Below are 14,363 nucleotides of genomic sequence, written 5' to 3'. Positions count from 1 at the left end.
GCTGGCGTCTTTACTGCTCCGCGCCGGGGCGGTGAGGCCCAGAGTGGGTGAACGGAGGGCAGGGCCCGAGAGCGCGGTTGCAGGGTGGGAGGCCTGGGGAGCGTGCCGGTCGCCCTCGCACGGTGTGGAATGGGGACACATCCGTCCGCCCCGCGGCGCCAGCAAAGAGGACGCAGCGAGCCGCACGGCTTGTTAATTAGCGCCCGGGCCGGGGCCTAGCGCCCGCGCCTCCGCGGCTGGTGGGGGGATCTGACGCCGCCGCAGCACCGTAGGAGAGGCGGAAACGCCACCGGGAGAAAGTTAGTAACCGCTCGGCGAGCACCTGCCGCCGAGGCCCGACCCCAACCTGGGTGGGTGCTGCCACCTGCCGGCCGGAGGGGAGACCGCCCGCCCGGGCGCGGGGCCGGGGCTCCCGGGGTCCTGGCTCCTGCTGTATCCAAGGGGCTCCCGAGCGACCTAGACATGAAGCGACGCCCCAGGGCAAGTAGGATTCTTGTAAGGCCGTCTTGGGCCACCAAGCCTGGGAAAGGGAGGCCGTGGGGAGGGAGGCAAGAGGAGGTGAGTGGGAGCTGTAGCAGGACCTGGGCAAGGGGAGGACGGGATGGCATTTTCTCCACACCTTAACAGGCTGGCCATCCTCTGACATTCTGGCATCCAACTCAGTAGATTAGGTCAGGGAGAAAATAACTCTGGAACTTTATAGTTTGCAAAGGGCTTTCGCTGTTCTCTGACATAAGCATCATGAAGTCAAGAGGTCACGTAAGTAGGAGATAAAGCCCAGTGGGCCAGAGCGGTGCCAGGTCTGCTGCCCCTTCCAGGCAGGTCCAGGGACACAGCAGGCAGAGTTCTGAAGCCTGGCTCCGACACGAATAAGATCATCCCTCTGGGCCTGGAATCAGAATAATCAATGCTATGTTACCTCCGGGTGTCATACATCCAGCAGCGTCCGGCATGCCACACCTTCACGAAGCACCATCTTCTCAGTGACTAGGGTAACAGGGCACTGGGAGGAGTCCGTACCTTTCCTCCCTTACCCGCTCTTGCCAGGTCTCAAACCGGAGAAGCAGCTGCCCTCTGCCATTCTCATCCTGCCCTGGCCCTCAACCCACAGCCTGACACCACCTTACCAGCCCTTTGCCCCTCACGGGTTTGCAGTGAGTTAATGAGCTGCTCTGAAGTATGGGCAGCTCTGGGAAAGGGGGCACTGAGTATGGCCACCAGAGCAATCGCATCTGTCACACTCATTTCTGGTCTTAATAGGCTGCTGGCGGCAGGATCAACACATCAGCAGGTCTGCCGGCTCTGGCAAGGGGAAGCTGATGTCTACGTTGGTCTAATTGGGTTGGGGAAGGAAGATGGAGTATGTGGGTGTGAGGCTGCCCCAGCACCTCCACCCACCTCCCACACAGGTACATCTGGACCTGGCTGGAATCCTCCTGGGGCCCCAAAAGAAGTCAGAAGGCAAATGTACCTTCTGGGCCAGGGAAGTGAGGAGCACAGGTCTTAGTGTGGGAGGAGGCCAAGTCTAACCCCAATGGTACCAGCCAAGTCTGGGAACCTCGGTCAGTCGGTAATGCTGGGGGAACAATGGCAGCTCAGGGCATTTCAGATCAACACACTTCATTCAGCACCAATGGCGAGTCAGGCTCTGCACCAGGAACACAGACGATTAAGACACAGTTCTGCCCTCAAAGGGCTTACAGTCTAGCAGGAGAGACTAACCAGTGTTTGGTAGATTATTATACTGTGGGTTCAGGTAAAATGTGGGGCAGGGGGTATCGAGAGCACCTAACCCAGCCTGGGGCTTCAGATGGTGCCTGAGCTGGAAGGTAGCCAGTTGTAGGGAAAAAAAAAGGGTTTTCCAGATTGGGGAGCAGCAAGGTGAAGGCAAAGAGGCCAGAAACAGCCTGGTGCACCGCGTGCAGCCTAGCAAGAGCTCAGGGAGGTAGAGTGGTAGGGGGCGGGGAGCAGGGTGTGGAGAATGCTAGGGAAATGCCACGGTGGGACAGTGGGTCATCCCAGAAGAGGCCTGGCCTCTGCCCCACTACAGCATCACGACAAGGGAACTGTTACTGCCTCCTGGCCAAGGGCTTCAGTCTACAGGGGAATCCTGCTTGAAGGCAGCCCTTGGTCTAAACTGATTTCCCATGGTCCACGCAGGGGGTTTTGGCCGTGACGGGGCACGTGCTAGGAAAGGGTTCAAGCCCAGGGACCGTCCCAGCTTTAAACACTGGTGACGGCCACTGAAGGTGCTCCTCACCCCCGCCCACAAGAAAGTTACAAGAGTCTACCACTGTTGCTTCCACAGCCCATGATGGACACTGTTCCAGAGGGAGGGGCGCTGGGGGAGGTGGGAAGGAGCATCTGCTGACAGAGGGCTGCTTCTCTGCCTTGGACAAGATGTGCTCCGAGGAAGGGTCGGCCCAGTGCAGGGCTCCAGCCCAGATCCAGAGTGTGTGTGCTGAGGGCTTGGGAGGAAACCGGATGCATTCATTACCTGGTTTCAGCCTCTGAGGAGATGGAGACCCAGGAATTCCTGCCTTGCAGGGTCCCGCTAGGGGGAAGGCAGGAGGTAGTGGGTAAGCAGGTAGAGGAGACTGGCGATGCCGGCCAGCCCCGTGAGGACCCCGAGCCGCAGTGGCAGGTACTCCAGGGAGCGCTCCAGCTCGGCGTGCAGGAGGACCACCTGGCGTTTGGTGACGCTCCACTCGCCCGAGTTGTCTAGAACGTGGCGGGCCATGCGGGCCTTGTCCTTCAGGGGCAGCTGGGCCTTGATCCGGGCCTCTGCGTCGTCGCGGTTCAGGCTGTTCCGCTGCATCAGCCGGGCCAGCTGCGTGTCTCGGTCACTAGGGACCGGGCAGAAGGGCTGCTCAGACATCACAGGTCCCGGCCTCCCTCCCAACGGTGCGTGACAGGGGTGGACAGCCCTGGAAGCTCCTGGGCTCCCCCCACCACACCCCACTCTTTGTGAGCACCCTAGTGCACTATGGGCTACCTGAGCCCCTTAGTATAAATGTGGAGGGAAAAGGGGGCAGCTGCTGTTTTCTGCCACCTGAGGTCTGTCCGCTTTGCCACCAGGCCCGAGACTCCCCAGTTTTAAGATGGGAGGATTTGATCACCTGGAATCAGCTACATCCTGCATCCCTGAATGGATGAGCTTTACTGAAAGACCTGTGCCTGCAAGCTAAACACTTCCTTCAGTTCCCCTGGGGGCCTGGCCCTGCGGCATCAAAAACAGCTTCCCGGTCCACCACAAAGAGCCCTCTCCTTGTCTCCCCACACCTAGTCCTGCACATTCAGAGCAAAAGGACTGTGCTGAGACGGTGGCCACTGGGCTTGATGCCACCGATGAAGTGGGATGCACAGAGCCCAAGAGGAGCAAGGACTTGAGAACTGGATCCCCTCGGTCCTTGGGACAGGACTGAGCACTGCACAGTAAGCCAGGCAACGCCCAGTCTCCCAACGCCACAGGAAATACAAAGAATGCCTCGCGCGCGCTCTGATGTTACCGCCTGGGTCCTTCCTCGGCAAACTCCCTGTCCTGCTTTTGGCTACACAGGAACTGCTCAGCTGTCCTCTGGAATGGGGTCATCTCTGTGAATGCCTAAGCCCTCAATAGGAACAAGGCGGGAAAGGGCTGCAGCAGCTGTTTTCTGCCATCTGGGGTCTCTCTGCTTTGCCACTAGGCCTGAATTTTCCCGGTTATAAGATGGGAGGATTTGATGACTACAGTTTAGTCCCCTCCTACTTGTGGCCTAGACCCAAGGGCCTCCTGGGATGTGAAGACAGACTTTCCAAGGACAGACATAACTGAACACTAGCCAATCCCAACGCCATTCAGAACTGAACGTGGCAGGAAGTCATTTCTGGCTGACTGATCAGGGAAGACCCTGTAGAAGGATGGCATTTGCACTAGCCTTGGAAAGTAGGTAGGACTTCTGATTTCCTTTGTTAGGAGGACAGCATACTGTCAAGGTCATGGGGCCAATCCCTGCCTGGCTAAGAACAAGGACTATAGCCAACCCTAGTCAGGGACACTGCAGATCTGTGGCTGGGAAAGTCTGGGTGAGAGAATGGAGATGGCCTGGGGCCACCAGTGAGCGCATACCCTTCAGACGGTGAGGCCGAGACCGGGGGCCTCCTGGGATGTGAAGACAGAACTCTCTGACAGCCCTTCCTGGAGCTCAGGGATAGTCCCAGATGGTTAAAAGGCTGACGTTGTTTGTGGCAAGGGAACTTTTGCCCAAACATTTATCCCACAATTGGCAAGCTCCTTGAAAAAGTGAATAATCACATTTTGGTATAATCACACTTTGGTAAACGCCCATATTATTTCAAATGCCAATTAAAGGAGTCCATGAGGGGGTCCTTATTTTTGTAAAGCGTGGATCCCTTTTATGAAAAGCAAACAATCACTCATTCATCTCTTGGGCATCTCTCAAGAGCCATACAACCACATGTGGTAAAAGTGGGGCATGTATGGCACCCGAGACCCTGGGAAAGGCTGCTCTGGCTGGTGAGTGGGGCTGGAGGATCTCCTGGGGAGCAGGCAGAATCTACAAAGCTCCAATTATGTGCCAGGAGCCACAGCTATCTCTGCTCTTAGCAAAAGGAAAGCATAGGATGAGGAAGGTGGCAGGGAAAGCGTGGAGTCACCTGGTGACTGCAGACGCGACCAGCCCCCGTCTTGTTTACTCACCTACACTCTAATAAGACTTTCTTTTTTGAATCCCTTGGTACAAAGTTTCAATTGTATTAAAATTCCAAGGCAAAGAGAATTCTGTCCTCCTGGAGCTGGCCTGGCCTCAGTTGATAGTCCTTCACAAACAGAGAACAAAGAACCCAGAGAGGCTGCAGGATTACAAGGCGAGACACGGGCCAGTGGGGGAGCGAAGAGGATGCCTGAGTCCCTGCACCAGGCTCAGCAGATTCAGGCTGCCTTTAAATGCCAACCCACAGCGGGGCGCTGGGGCAGAGGGCAGGGTGGTGCTTAGGGCACTGAGTGCTCCAGGCCCCGCCTCCAGTGTGCTCGGAGACTCCCCCACCATTAGTCTCTTGAGAGCAACCCTGTGCCCAAAGTACCTGCAGAGCCAAGTGTCCACCTCTGTGTCTGTTGTACTTATGGGTGGCATCCAGGAAGTTTCTGGAAGGCAGAGACACCCTGAAGCCTCATTTGTACTCTCACTCCGCTGGGACTATGACTCATTTTCTCTGACAGCCTGATCCTCCTCTGTTTGCCAAATCCTGGATTCTGGTTCGCTTCATGTCCCGGGGGACATGAACAAAGCTCCTTCCTTAGCTGGGTTCTGACAACTCCTTCTCGGCAACTTTCTGTTCATAGATTTTGCCGATGGGTGACCCTGGACAAATTCTGTAACTCCTTGCCTTGAGTTTTCTATAACTCAGAAATATCAACTCCTGTCCTGACTACCTTATGTTGAGAGGTAAACTGAGGGAAGTAATAAATGTTTGGAAAGTTGAGAAGTGCTGCAGGAGGGAAAAGGGAACCAATGAATAAGAACATGGTCGCCAGGGCAGGGCCCGGCATCTGGGCTGAAGTGCCTCCAATAGCCAGCAGGGGGAGCCCTTCCCAAGCACTAGAGAGACCTGGGGGCCATCACTCCCCCACATCTACTCCCAGGCACATCTGGGTCGGGCACAGAGGTCAGTTTCTATAGGCTCTGGGCCCTGCTCCCCAAAACCTCTGGGCCTCCTGGCCACCCTGTGGGGAAAGGGCAAAATGCAGGGGGCCATTTTGCAGGTACACGCTTTACCCCAGCCGTGCCACACACTCACCAGTACACCACCACTGTGTGCTTCATGTACTTGAGCAGTTTCTTGGTCTCAAACAGCAGGGGGATATCCAGAATCACGTAGCGGTATCCTGGGGGGAGGCCAGGAAACCCACAAATTCAATTCTGCAAGCACACACAGGACTATGTACTCAGCGTGGGAACAGAGTCCAAGCCACTGCCCCCTACCATCAGGAGCTGCCCGCAGCGGGGGAGACCTTCCGAGGAGAGGCATAACCTGAATGCTAGCCAGTTCCAGTGCCATTCAGAACACAAAGCTGCAGAAAGCCATTTTGGGGTGGATGATCCAAGAAGAAGGGATGGCATCTGTACTGGCCTTGAAAAGCGGGTAGGACTTCTGATACTTGAAAATGAGCAGGTGGAGGTGAGGGTTCCAGGAAGCGGAAGAGCTCTGGCGGAAGTGGAGGCCTCGAGCAGAGTGAGGCGAAGCTGACAAGGTGGTCGGGGCAAGTCACAAAGGGTTGAGTTAACTTGATCTTCAACCCAAAGAGTTGTTATTTCTGAACAGGGAGGTGACACAGCCAGAGCTGTAGGAGACTGGAGAGAGTTTCCAGGAATAAGTGGGCCTATTCTGCCCTACTTTTCCTCAAAAAAAGAGAAAAAAAAAGATAGGTTCTCCACCAGGAGCCAGGTCTCTGCCGACTCTCCACGAGAAACTCCTATGGGGTGGCGGCCGCAGCAGCCCCAGAGGGAAAGAGGCTGCTTCTCGGCGTCAGAGGCCGCCTCCAGCCAGGGATTACAGGTACGACTCTGGGGGGTGGGGGTGGTTATGACTCATACTACAGAAGTAACTCCCGTGGGGTAAAAGGCGCCAACTAGCCCTCCCACTGCAAGCCAAGGCCGGCCAAGGGGGTGCACCCTCACCCACTGTGCGCGGGCATGTCCCTGGGCTACTCGCCCAGGAACACCTGGGGCTCCTAGTTCTCTTTAGGCAAGTGACCGCTGTGTAAGTGTGGAAGAGCTGGCAGGGATCCAGGAGCAGTGAGAAGTGGGGGGGGTCATGAGATGGGCTCAGATGACACACCTTGGTTTGTCGCCACCACTGTCTCCCTTTGGGCCCCTTACCAAACCTCACCTGTGTGAATGAGTGAACAGATGGCCCGCTTCACAGGAAGATGGTAAGGATTACATGAGCAAATGCCTGTAAACCCCTCAGCAGCCCCTCACTCACTGCTCCACAGATGATGGCTGGCTGTTATTACTACAGCTCCCTGGAGGAAGGAGGCTGGCAGTGCTGGCTCCCCAACTCCTGTCCAGCCCAGAACAGGGGCCGAGACCAGGTCCTCACTGGGCCTCTTACCTCCCTTTTCTGCTCCACTCCCGTCCCTTCCTCTCCCTGCACTGTCCTTTCTCCTCGGCCCCTCTCGGGAGCTCGCGGACAGCTCTATGCTTTGCTGGCAAAGGGCTATTCAGCTGTCACATCCCTCCTGCTTGATAAGCTCTGCAAACCACCCTGACTCTATTAAGACATCCGTCTGCCTACGCGGAGACCTCCCAACAGCTGGTGATCTTATCTGACGTTTGATTATACCAACTCTGACAGTTGTATTTGTTATACTCATCAGGGGAAAACTGGGACTGTGGAAGCCACAGCTGTCGTCCCCATTTTTCACCTTATCGAGCTGAAAAGAGCTTTCTGGCTTTTATTTAAGTGGTGGTGGCTGGGGAGAGGGGAAGTTGGGTGGATGACACAGCGGGAGAACTTTGGAGCGGGTGACATTATCCGATGCTTAATTTCAGAAGGGGAGAGCCACTGCTGCCTCAAAGCCCTGCAGATAGAGGTACTCGCGCCTGGCCTGGGAGCAAACGCGAAAGGGCAAGAATGAAAGGCAGAAGGCCTCGTTCCTGGCGGGGGTGGGCAGTGACGGGAGGGGTCTTGGCACAGATACAAGAGGCAGGACAAAGGTAGCAAGAGTCCTGAGACTGCCCTTGAGGGAGGAGGGAGGAGGCCTGCGGCAAGGTACTGAGATGGCGAGCAAAAGCTGGTCCAGCAGGGAGGATGCTGGGAGCCAGCTCCTGCCTGGCCAGAGCTGGGGGGCGAGGAAGGGAGGGTCAACATCAAGGATGTCCGTCAAGTCATCCCTTTCCTTCTGGAGGGAGGTACTGGCCAGAGGGGACAGAAGTCGGGAGAGGGTCCCCACTCTGTACATGAGAACTTGACGCATGGGAGAATTTGGCCATGATCACAGTGCAAAAGCCCGAAGAAAAGCAAGAAGCCTCCCCCATACCCTCCAGGAAGCAAAGTCTCAGCCTCGTGACTGACGGGAGACAATCAGCCAGGCCTTCAACCCGGAGCCTGGGCTGGAGGCTCCATGGCCTAGCGGCTGACAGGCCGCTCTGTAGGGGCCCTGGGCCAGCCTCTCGCCTGATGCTAAACCATTGTTCTCAGCTCTCCCCCTTCTCCTGGGGACTGACCCCATCCTGGACAGTAAAGGTCAGGTCACCCCTGCCCAACGCCATCCTGAAGAACCGCACTTGGACTGTAGCGTACGGCTTGGGAAAGGCTGCCGCAGACCCCTGCTTTTCAAACACTCTCCCCTTCCTTCAGTCCTGCTGCATCACTTGGCCGTCCCTGAGCACACCAGGCTAGCTCTCTCCACTGAGGCCCAGCCCCCAAGGATCATCGTCCACTTAGAACCCGCCCCCACCGGCCCTGGCCATCCCGGAGCCTCCCCACCTTACACTCTGCAAACTTACTTTCCCAGGCGGCTCAACTAGCACCAAACCTGACTGACTGCGGTTTACACTGTTGTGGTGTGACAGTCACGGTGTAGACTTTTAGTCTCCCTAAGAACTTGCCCAGGTTGCCATTATTAGCCTCACTATGCAGAGGAGGAAACAGACGGAGGGGGTGGGTGCACCCAACAGTCACACTGCCGGAAACCGTGAGGGCCAGGACTTAAACTCAGGGCTTATGACTCCATTATTCGCCAGCTACTATGACTCCCACCCTATTAGAAAAATCAGCTTCCTGGGGTTCATGGCTCAAAAGCCTCAAGTGTCTCTTCTCATTAAACTGTCAGCCCCCTTAAGAGTTGAGGGACATCACTTCTCTCTGGGGCTGGTACAGGGCTGCACGGAGGATGCCAATGAGCAGAGTGAACTCAACCGCCTGGATGACAATCAGCTCCTCCCCCCGCTCCCCCCCCACCCCCGCCAACCTTTCTGCAGAGGAGAAGGGCCTGGGCCCCACCCTGTCCCAGGTCCCGGGGTCTTACCCCGGAGGAAGAACTTGAAGGTCTCCTTCATCATTTCCTTGCAGATCTCGGGGTGGGTGATGGAGTTGAGAAGGTGCCGCCGGTCGGGCTGGTTAAAGATTAGGTCCCCCAGGACCTTTCGATCGATGTCACCATTCTCCAGCAAGACCTCAGTGCCGAAGGCCTCCACGATACGCCGGTGGGCGGGGTACCCTGGCTGGACGACTGTGGCATGAAGAGGAGCCTGGGTCACTCGCTGGAGCCTCCAGCCCAGCCAGGGGACTCTGAGTGACCAGAGGCAAAATGATGGTGGAACCCAGGGGTTCTTTCAGTTGCAGCAAAAACAAGATGAGGGGAGGGAAAGCAGGGAGGAGAGCAGAGTGCACAGAATCCCTGGTGTTGGTCATGGGGTGAGGGGAGCTGGAGGGAAGAGTGGGGGTGGGGCAGTAGGGGGCTGATGGGAAGGCCCCCCCCTCCTCTGAGGGCTTGAAGGGCCTTATAAAAAGGTGAGGCCTCACGGAAGGAAGGGAGTCCAGGGCATCTGCTGTGTACAACCCGCCCCCCCAACTCACCATGCCGGGCAATGACATCCACGTCAATCACCGCACAACCCAGCTGCTGGAACACCTGGATCACTGAGCTCTTGCCTGAGGCAATGCCCCCTGTCAGGCCCACCAGGAACATCTTCCCAGGAAAGAGGGAGGTCACCGGAGGCCAAGCTCCCCAGTTGAGATGGTCCCGTACAGGAACGCCGAAGGACCTGCCTGTGGCACAGAGCAGGCCTAGTCAGTGTGGAGCCAATGGCTGGGGGACAGCAAGGCAAAGGCGGGGGAGGGAGACACAGCTGGCCAGGCAGAGCCAAGGCCTGAGCTCGGGAGGCTCAGGGTCCACCCGAGACAGAAAACTCTTTCAGGAGAGGCCTCCGGTGTTCTTTTAAGGACACTCACGAAGAAGGCAGACTAACACTGTATAAATTTAGCGATCAAAATGCCGAGCAGGCAGAGAAGGTCGGGTGCTATTAAGCAAAGAGAGCTTTCTGGAGGCTGCTGTCCCCCACTGCAGGCAAGCTCCCATAGGAAAGGGACACCTGTCCCTCTGGGGTGAACCCAAGGCGCTCTCCAGATGGCCCCAGCCTCTGCTTTCTAGTCTGGGACACTGAGGCTCACGGGGAGGAAATGGCCTGCCTGCCACACCCTAGCACCGGCACCGGGAGGCCTGGAGACTGGTGTACACTGAGAGGAATAATCCCTCCTTCTCATCTAAGAAGCAGCCCAGGTGGGGAGCTCAGTGAGAGGCAGTGGCTGAGTGGCCACTAAGCCTGAGGTTTAGAGAAGTGTGGATCGTGCCAAGAAGGAACGAGGGAAGGAAAACAGGCTTGGTGGGGAGGTAGCCTTCAGCCTGGCGTGGTGATCTGCGGCTCTGACTGAGCAGTTGCAATACAGCACAGAGGCTAGGCGCACAGACCCTTCAAATCCAGTTGCTCCACTTGCATGCTGTGCAACCCGGGGCAAGTCACTTGCCTCTCTCAACCTCAGTTTTTTTCATCCATAAAATGGGGGTAAAATGCAGATGACAGAACCTGCCTCCTAAGGCTGTTGTGCAGACTGACTGAGAAAACACATCTACAGCCCTTGGTGCACTGCCACTGACGTGGTAAATGCCCTGGAAAGGACGTGAGGGTGCTGGTGCAGGACGGATGCTGTGAGTCAGTCATACTGCAAGGCACGGAAAGAAAAAAAAGACTTTCACGAAGTCAGGTCCCCATTCCTGCAGCCTCAGACGATCTCACAGTAGATTTTAAGCCGTGTTGCATTTTCAGTAAACATGGTTACCATGTCCTGGACTCTGTTCCCAAACTGGGAGAAATTAAATCAAAGGCCAGGTCTCTCCCATCCTTCCTTCAGCATCAAAGGAAGGATGTCCAGGACCCTGAAACCTGTCCTAATTACATTTTGCTTGAGCTTATACTGAAATGAGTCTGCTTCCGCTGAGGACACACTAAACGACAGGGGGAGGCAGCCGCTCGGGTGTGGGCTGAGTGGGTGGGTGGCGTGGGGCAGCAGGGGACCAACCTAGATGTTTAAATCCGCCCGCGCTCATTCTCACCCAGGGAAGCCAGGGAGGAGAGAGGAAAATATCCACCAGAATCATCAGCTACATGGAGAGATCTAACTAAATTATTAAACCGTTTACAAGGCATTTCTCTACAGTCTCTCTGAGACTGGAGTTGCCCCCAGGTAGGTCTCCCTCCAGCTTACAAAAGAGGAATTAAGGATAGGGTTCACTTGCGGGGGAAAAAAAAAATTCATCCACTCAGCTGAAGCTTTTTAAAATTTTTTTAATTAAAAAAAATTTTTTTTGGCTGGGCCATACAACTTGTGGGATCTTAGTTCCCTGACCAGGGATTGAACCTAGGCCCTCAGCAGTGAGATCGTGGAGTCTTAACCACTGGACCACCAGGGAATTCCTTATTTATTTATTTTTGGTGAAGCTTTGAAATGGGATATTCAGCACCAGCGTTTTAAATCCAAACTCTGTCCTATTGTCCCTAAAGCACTGGGTCCTCTTCTGCGGAAGACCCATCTTGAGAACAGGCCGCAGCTGAGGGAAGGGGCAAGGGCTGGTTCTCCACAAGGCCCTGACCCCTCATCGATGAAAGCAAGCCACTGTCACCTGGTCACCCAGGTTTGCCGAGTTGGGTAAGGGGGCCTGTAAGACCATGTGGCCGAACAGACCTCACCTCCTTCCTGTACACAGGACCAGGATCCGCCTCGAGACCTACGGAGTCAGATCTTGGTGTTGTGGGGTGGAGGTACCCAGGCAGTTCTGCTGTGCAACAGGGCTTGGGATGGACTCTTTGTTTACGATCGTAAAGACTGAGGACCAGAGAAGAAGGGACTTGCCCAGGACCACAACTAAAAGCAGAGCCTGGATGGAATTCAGGGCTCCTAACTCCAAGTCTAGACCCCTGCCTTAATGTACCCCAGGAATGGAAACTTAATTTACATTTAGATTAAGACCAAATAAGGATGGCGCATCCATCTGTAGGCAAATCAATTTGGGGCCAAAGAAAAATTATTTCTTGATGATCACACTGGTGTTTTCCCTCTGCAGAACAGGGGGCCAGATCTTATGGACAACCACCAGGGCACAGAGATAAATTCCAGGCTCAATTCTGCCCCAGCCTCCTTGGGTAACCCAGTGAAGATCTTCCCTTCTTGGGGCCTTGGATGACCATCTGTAGAAACAGACTAACAGCTGCTTGGCCTCTGCCAGGAAGGCCAAGGGGATGGAGGAGCACATGCCCAGGGAAGCTGTGGGCCCCTGGCTTAAAGGGGCTGGACAAATAACAGCTGTTCCCATTTGACAAGCCCCTCCATAGCTCACTCCTTCATGAACCGCTGAACGAGTTCCTCTGGGCTTTGCAGCAACCAAAGGAAAACAGGTCTTGCCCCACAGGAAAATTCTGAGAGACAGACAGTAACAAATGGAACCAACCAATAACAGAGCACTGACAGGTGAGCGAGAGCGATCACGTGGTACTCACCCTGGGCCTGGGGAGGGTGGGGGATGGGTCTGCCCAAGAGCCGCACTGACCGAGAGCCCACTGTCCCCTTAAGGCTCGGCAAGGAGGTAACGAAGGTTTAGGTTCCCAGCTGCCTCAAAGTCAGGCACCCAGATCCACGCAGACCTGTCCCGTAGCTCCTCTGCAGGCACCTACCAGAAAAGTGACCACCTTTGATATCCTCTTCTTGATCTGGCTCAAAAATCATCAAAAAGCTCACGATATGTGTGGCGGTGCTGAGTGGGGGAGGGCATCTAGAGTGACGGGGGTCATTGTTTTAAACGAGGGACCAGAGCAGTCATTCTGAGTGAGGACCTGAAAGCAGCGAGGAAGCAGGTCACCTCTCGGTGCAGCCGCGTCCACCCCCCAAACCCAAATCAGGCCTCTGACATCTCTCACCACTTCCTCTCCTTCCCTTGTGCCCACTGTGCTTTGTACTTTTGTGTGACCACGTGTTAGATAAAATAAGCTCCACAAGGTCACAAGCTGTGTCCAGTTTGGACCCTTTTGTCTCTAGCATCTAGCCCGGTGTCTAGTGACTGTCAGTCGCTCACCAGGTGAGTGATATTGGTCACGTTATTTAAGCTTTCTTTGACTTAGTTTCTTCACCTGTAAAATGGAGCTAAGGACACCTACTCTGGGTTGCCATGAAGAGTAAATGTGTTAATACATGCAAAGCACTTAGAACAGTACTTAGCACACAAGGAACCCTCAACCAATGTTCCCTTCTTGTTCTGACAGAGTGTTTGATAACTATGCGTAGAATGAATGACTGAATGACTCCAGAAGCAGGAAAGGGAATGGGAAATACTTGGGGGTCACATTCTCCCCTCAGTGGCAAAGGGGAGGCTCCCAGCCTGCTCCTCTTTCCATAAGAACATGCTGCTCACTGCCAGTAAATCCCTCCAGGAGAAAAGTGCAAACAAACAAAACATCCAATGGGTTCAAGCAGAATAAGGAACTGAGGGACTTCTCTGGTGCTCCAGTGATTAAGAATCTGCTTTCCAGTGCAGGGGATGTGGGTTCGATCCCTGGTCAGGGAACTAAGATCCCACATGGCACGCCACAACTAGAGAGAAGCCTGCGTGCTGCAACTAAGACCCGATGCAGCCAAAAATAAATAATGTGGGGTTTTTTTTTACAAAAAAGAATAAGGAACTGATATGTGAATGGACACACTTTCTTTCCTCCCTCGGGAGAGCTCGGGACTTGGGTTGGAGGCGAGTTCTCTTGTTTTGCATCTCCCAATCAACAGCCCCACACCGGCCTGCCCAGCCAGGGCCCGCTCCCTCATTAACTTCCAGCCTCTTTCCTCCTCCTTCTGCAGCCTCTCAGGATTTCACCCTGGGCACGTCTGACCAGCCACACGCTTCTCCTCTGAATTACTTTCCAAAGGGGATGTATCCACATTGCTCCAATGATCAGTATGCTCCAATGATCAGTATGCTCCAATGATCATTCATGAAAACGAGTTGTTCCCTGCCCTGGGGCCCAATGATTTTCTTGTGGAAGCAGTGGTTGCAAAAATATATTGTTTTCCAATTAACCGATAAGTGCTATTTTTACCTACAGTTTCCTGGCTCCTGATCTTTCATTATTGGTGAGAGGCTGCTGTTCAAACCTGGGTCCAAGTTCTCTTCTCTTCGTCTGCTGGGCCTATTAAGTCACCGCCTCCTTCTCCAGGCTGCCAATGACCTGGAGGGAGGCCCCAGAGCAGGTGCTGGCGGTCAGCCTCCCTCTCCCTTGGCCCTCACCAGCACCCAGGGAAGGGAGGGAGGGAGGGAGGGA

At 55.1% G+C, this 14,363-nt stretch overlaps 1 protein-coding gene across 7 annotated transcripts in view; it reads right to left on the bottom strand.

Moving 5' to 3' along the window:
* Positions 1–1,603: 1,603 nt before the first annotated feature.
* Positions 1,604–14,363, bottom strand: part of DCAKD (dephospho-CoA kinase domain containing) — a 21,575-nt gene continuing 8,815 nt past the window's right edge. For 2 of the 7 annotated variants that reach the window (XM_024761002.1, XM_024761001.1), the window contains 6 exons: positions 14,142–14,270; positions 12,558–12,727; positions 9,583–9,774; positions 9,032–9,235; positions 5,797–5,884; positions 2,555–2,846 (listed from right to left, as the gene is read on the bottom strand). In XM_024761002.1, coding sequence (XP_024616770.1) covers positions 2,555–2,846; positions 5,797–5,884; positions 9,032–9,235; positions 9,583–9,694 — 696 coding nt within the window. In that variant the 5' untranslated portion in view covers positions 9,695–9,774; positions 12,558–12,727; positions 14,142–14,270. Of the gene's footprint in view, positions 2,847–5,796; positions 5,885–9,031; positions 9,236–9,582; positions 9,775–12,557; positions 12,728–14,141; positions 14,271–14,363 lie in introns of those variants that run through there. The other 5 variants (XM_024761005.1, XM_024761003.1, XM_024761004.1 and 2 more) reach the window with 4 other exon arrangements.

The sequence above is a fragment of the Neophocaena asiaeorientalis genome, unplaced genomic scaffold (assembly GCF_003031525.2).
Source record: "Neophocaena asiaeorientalis asiaeorientalis breed wild unplaced genomic scaffold, Neophocaena_asiaeorientalis_V1.1 scaffold30, whole genome shotgun sequence".
Classification (NCBI taxonomy): domain Eukaryota; kingdom Metazoa; phylum Chordata; class Mammalia; order Artiodactyla; family Phocoenidae; genus Neophocaena; species Neophocaena asiaeorientalis.
This window is presented reverse-complemented; position numbering and strand designations above follow the sequence as displayed.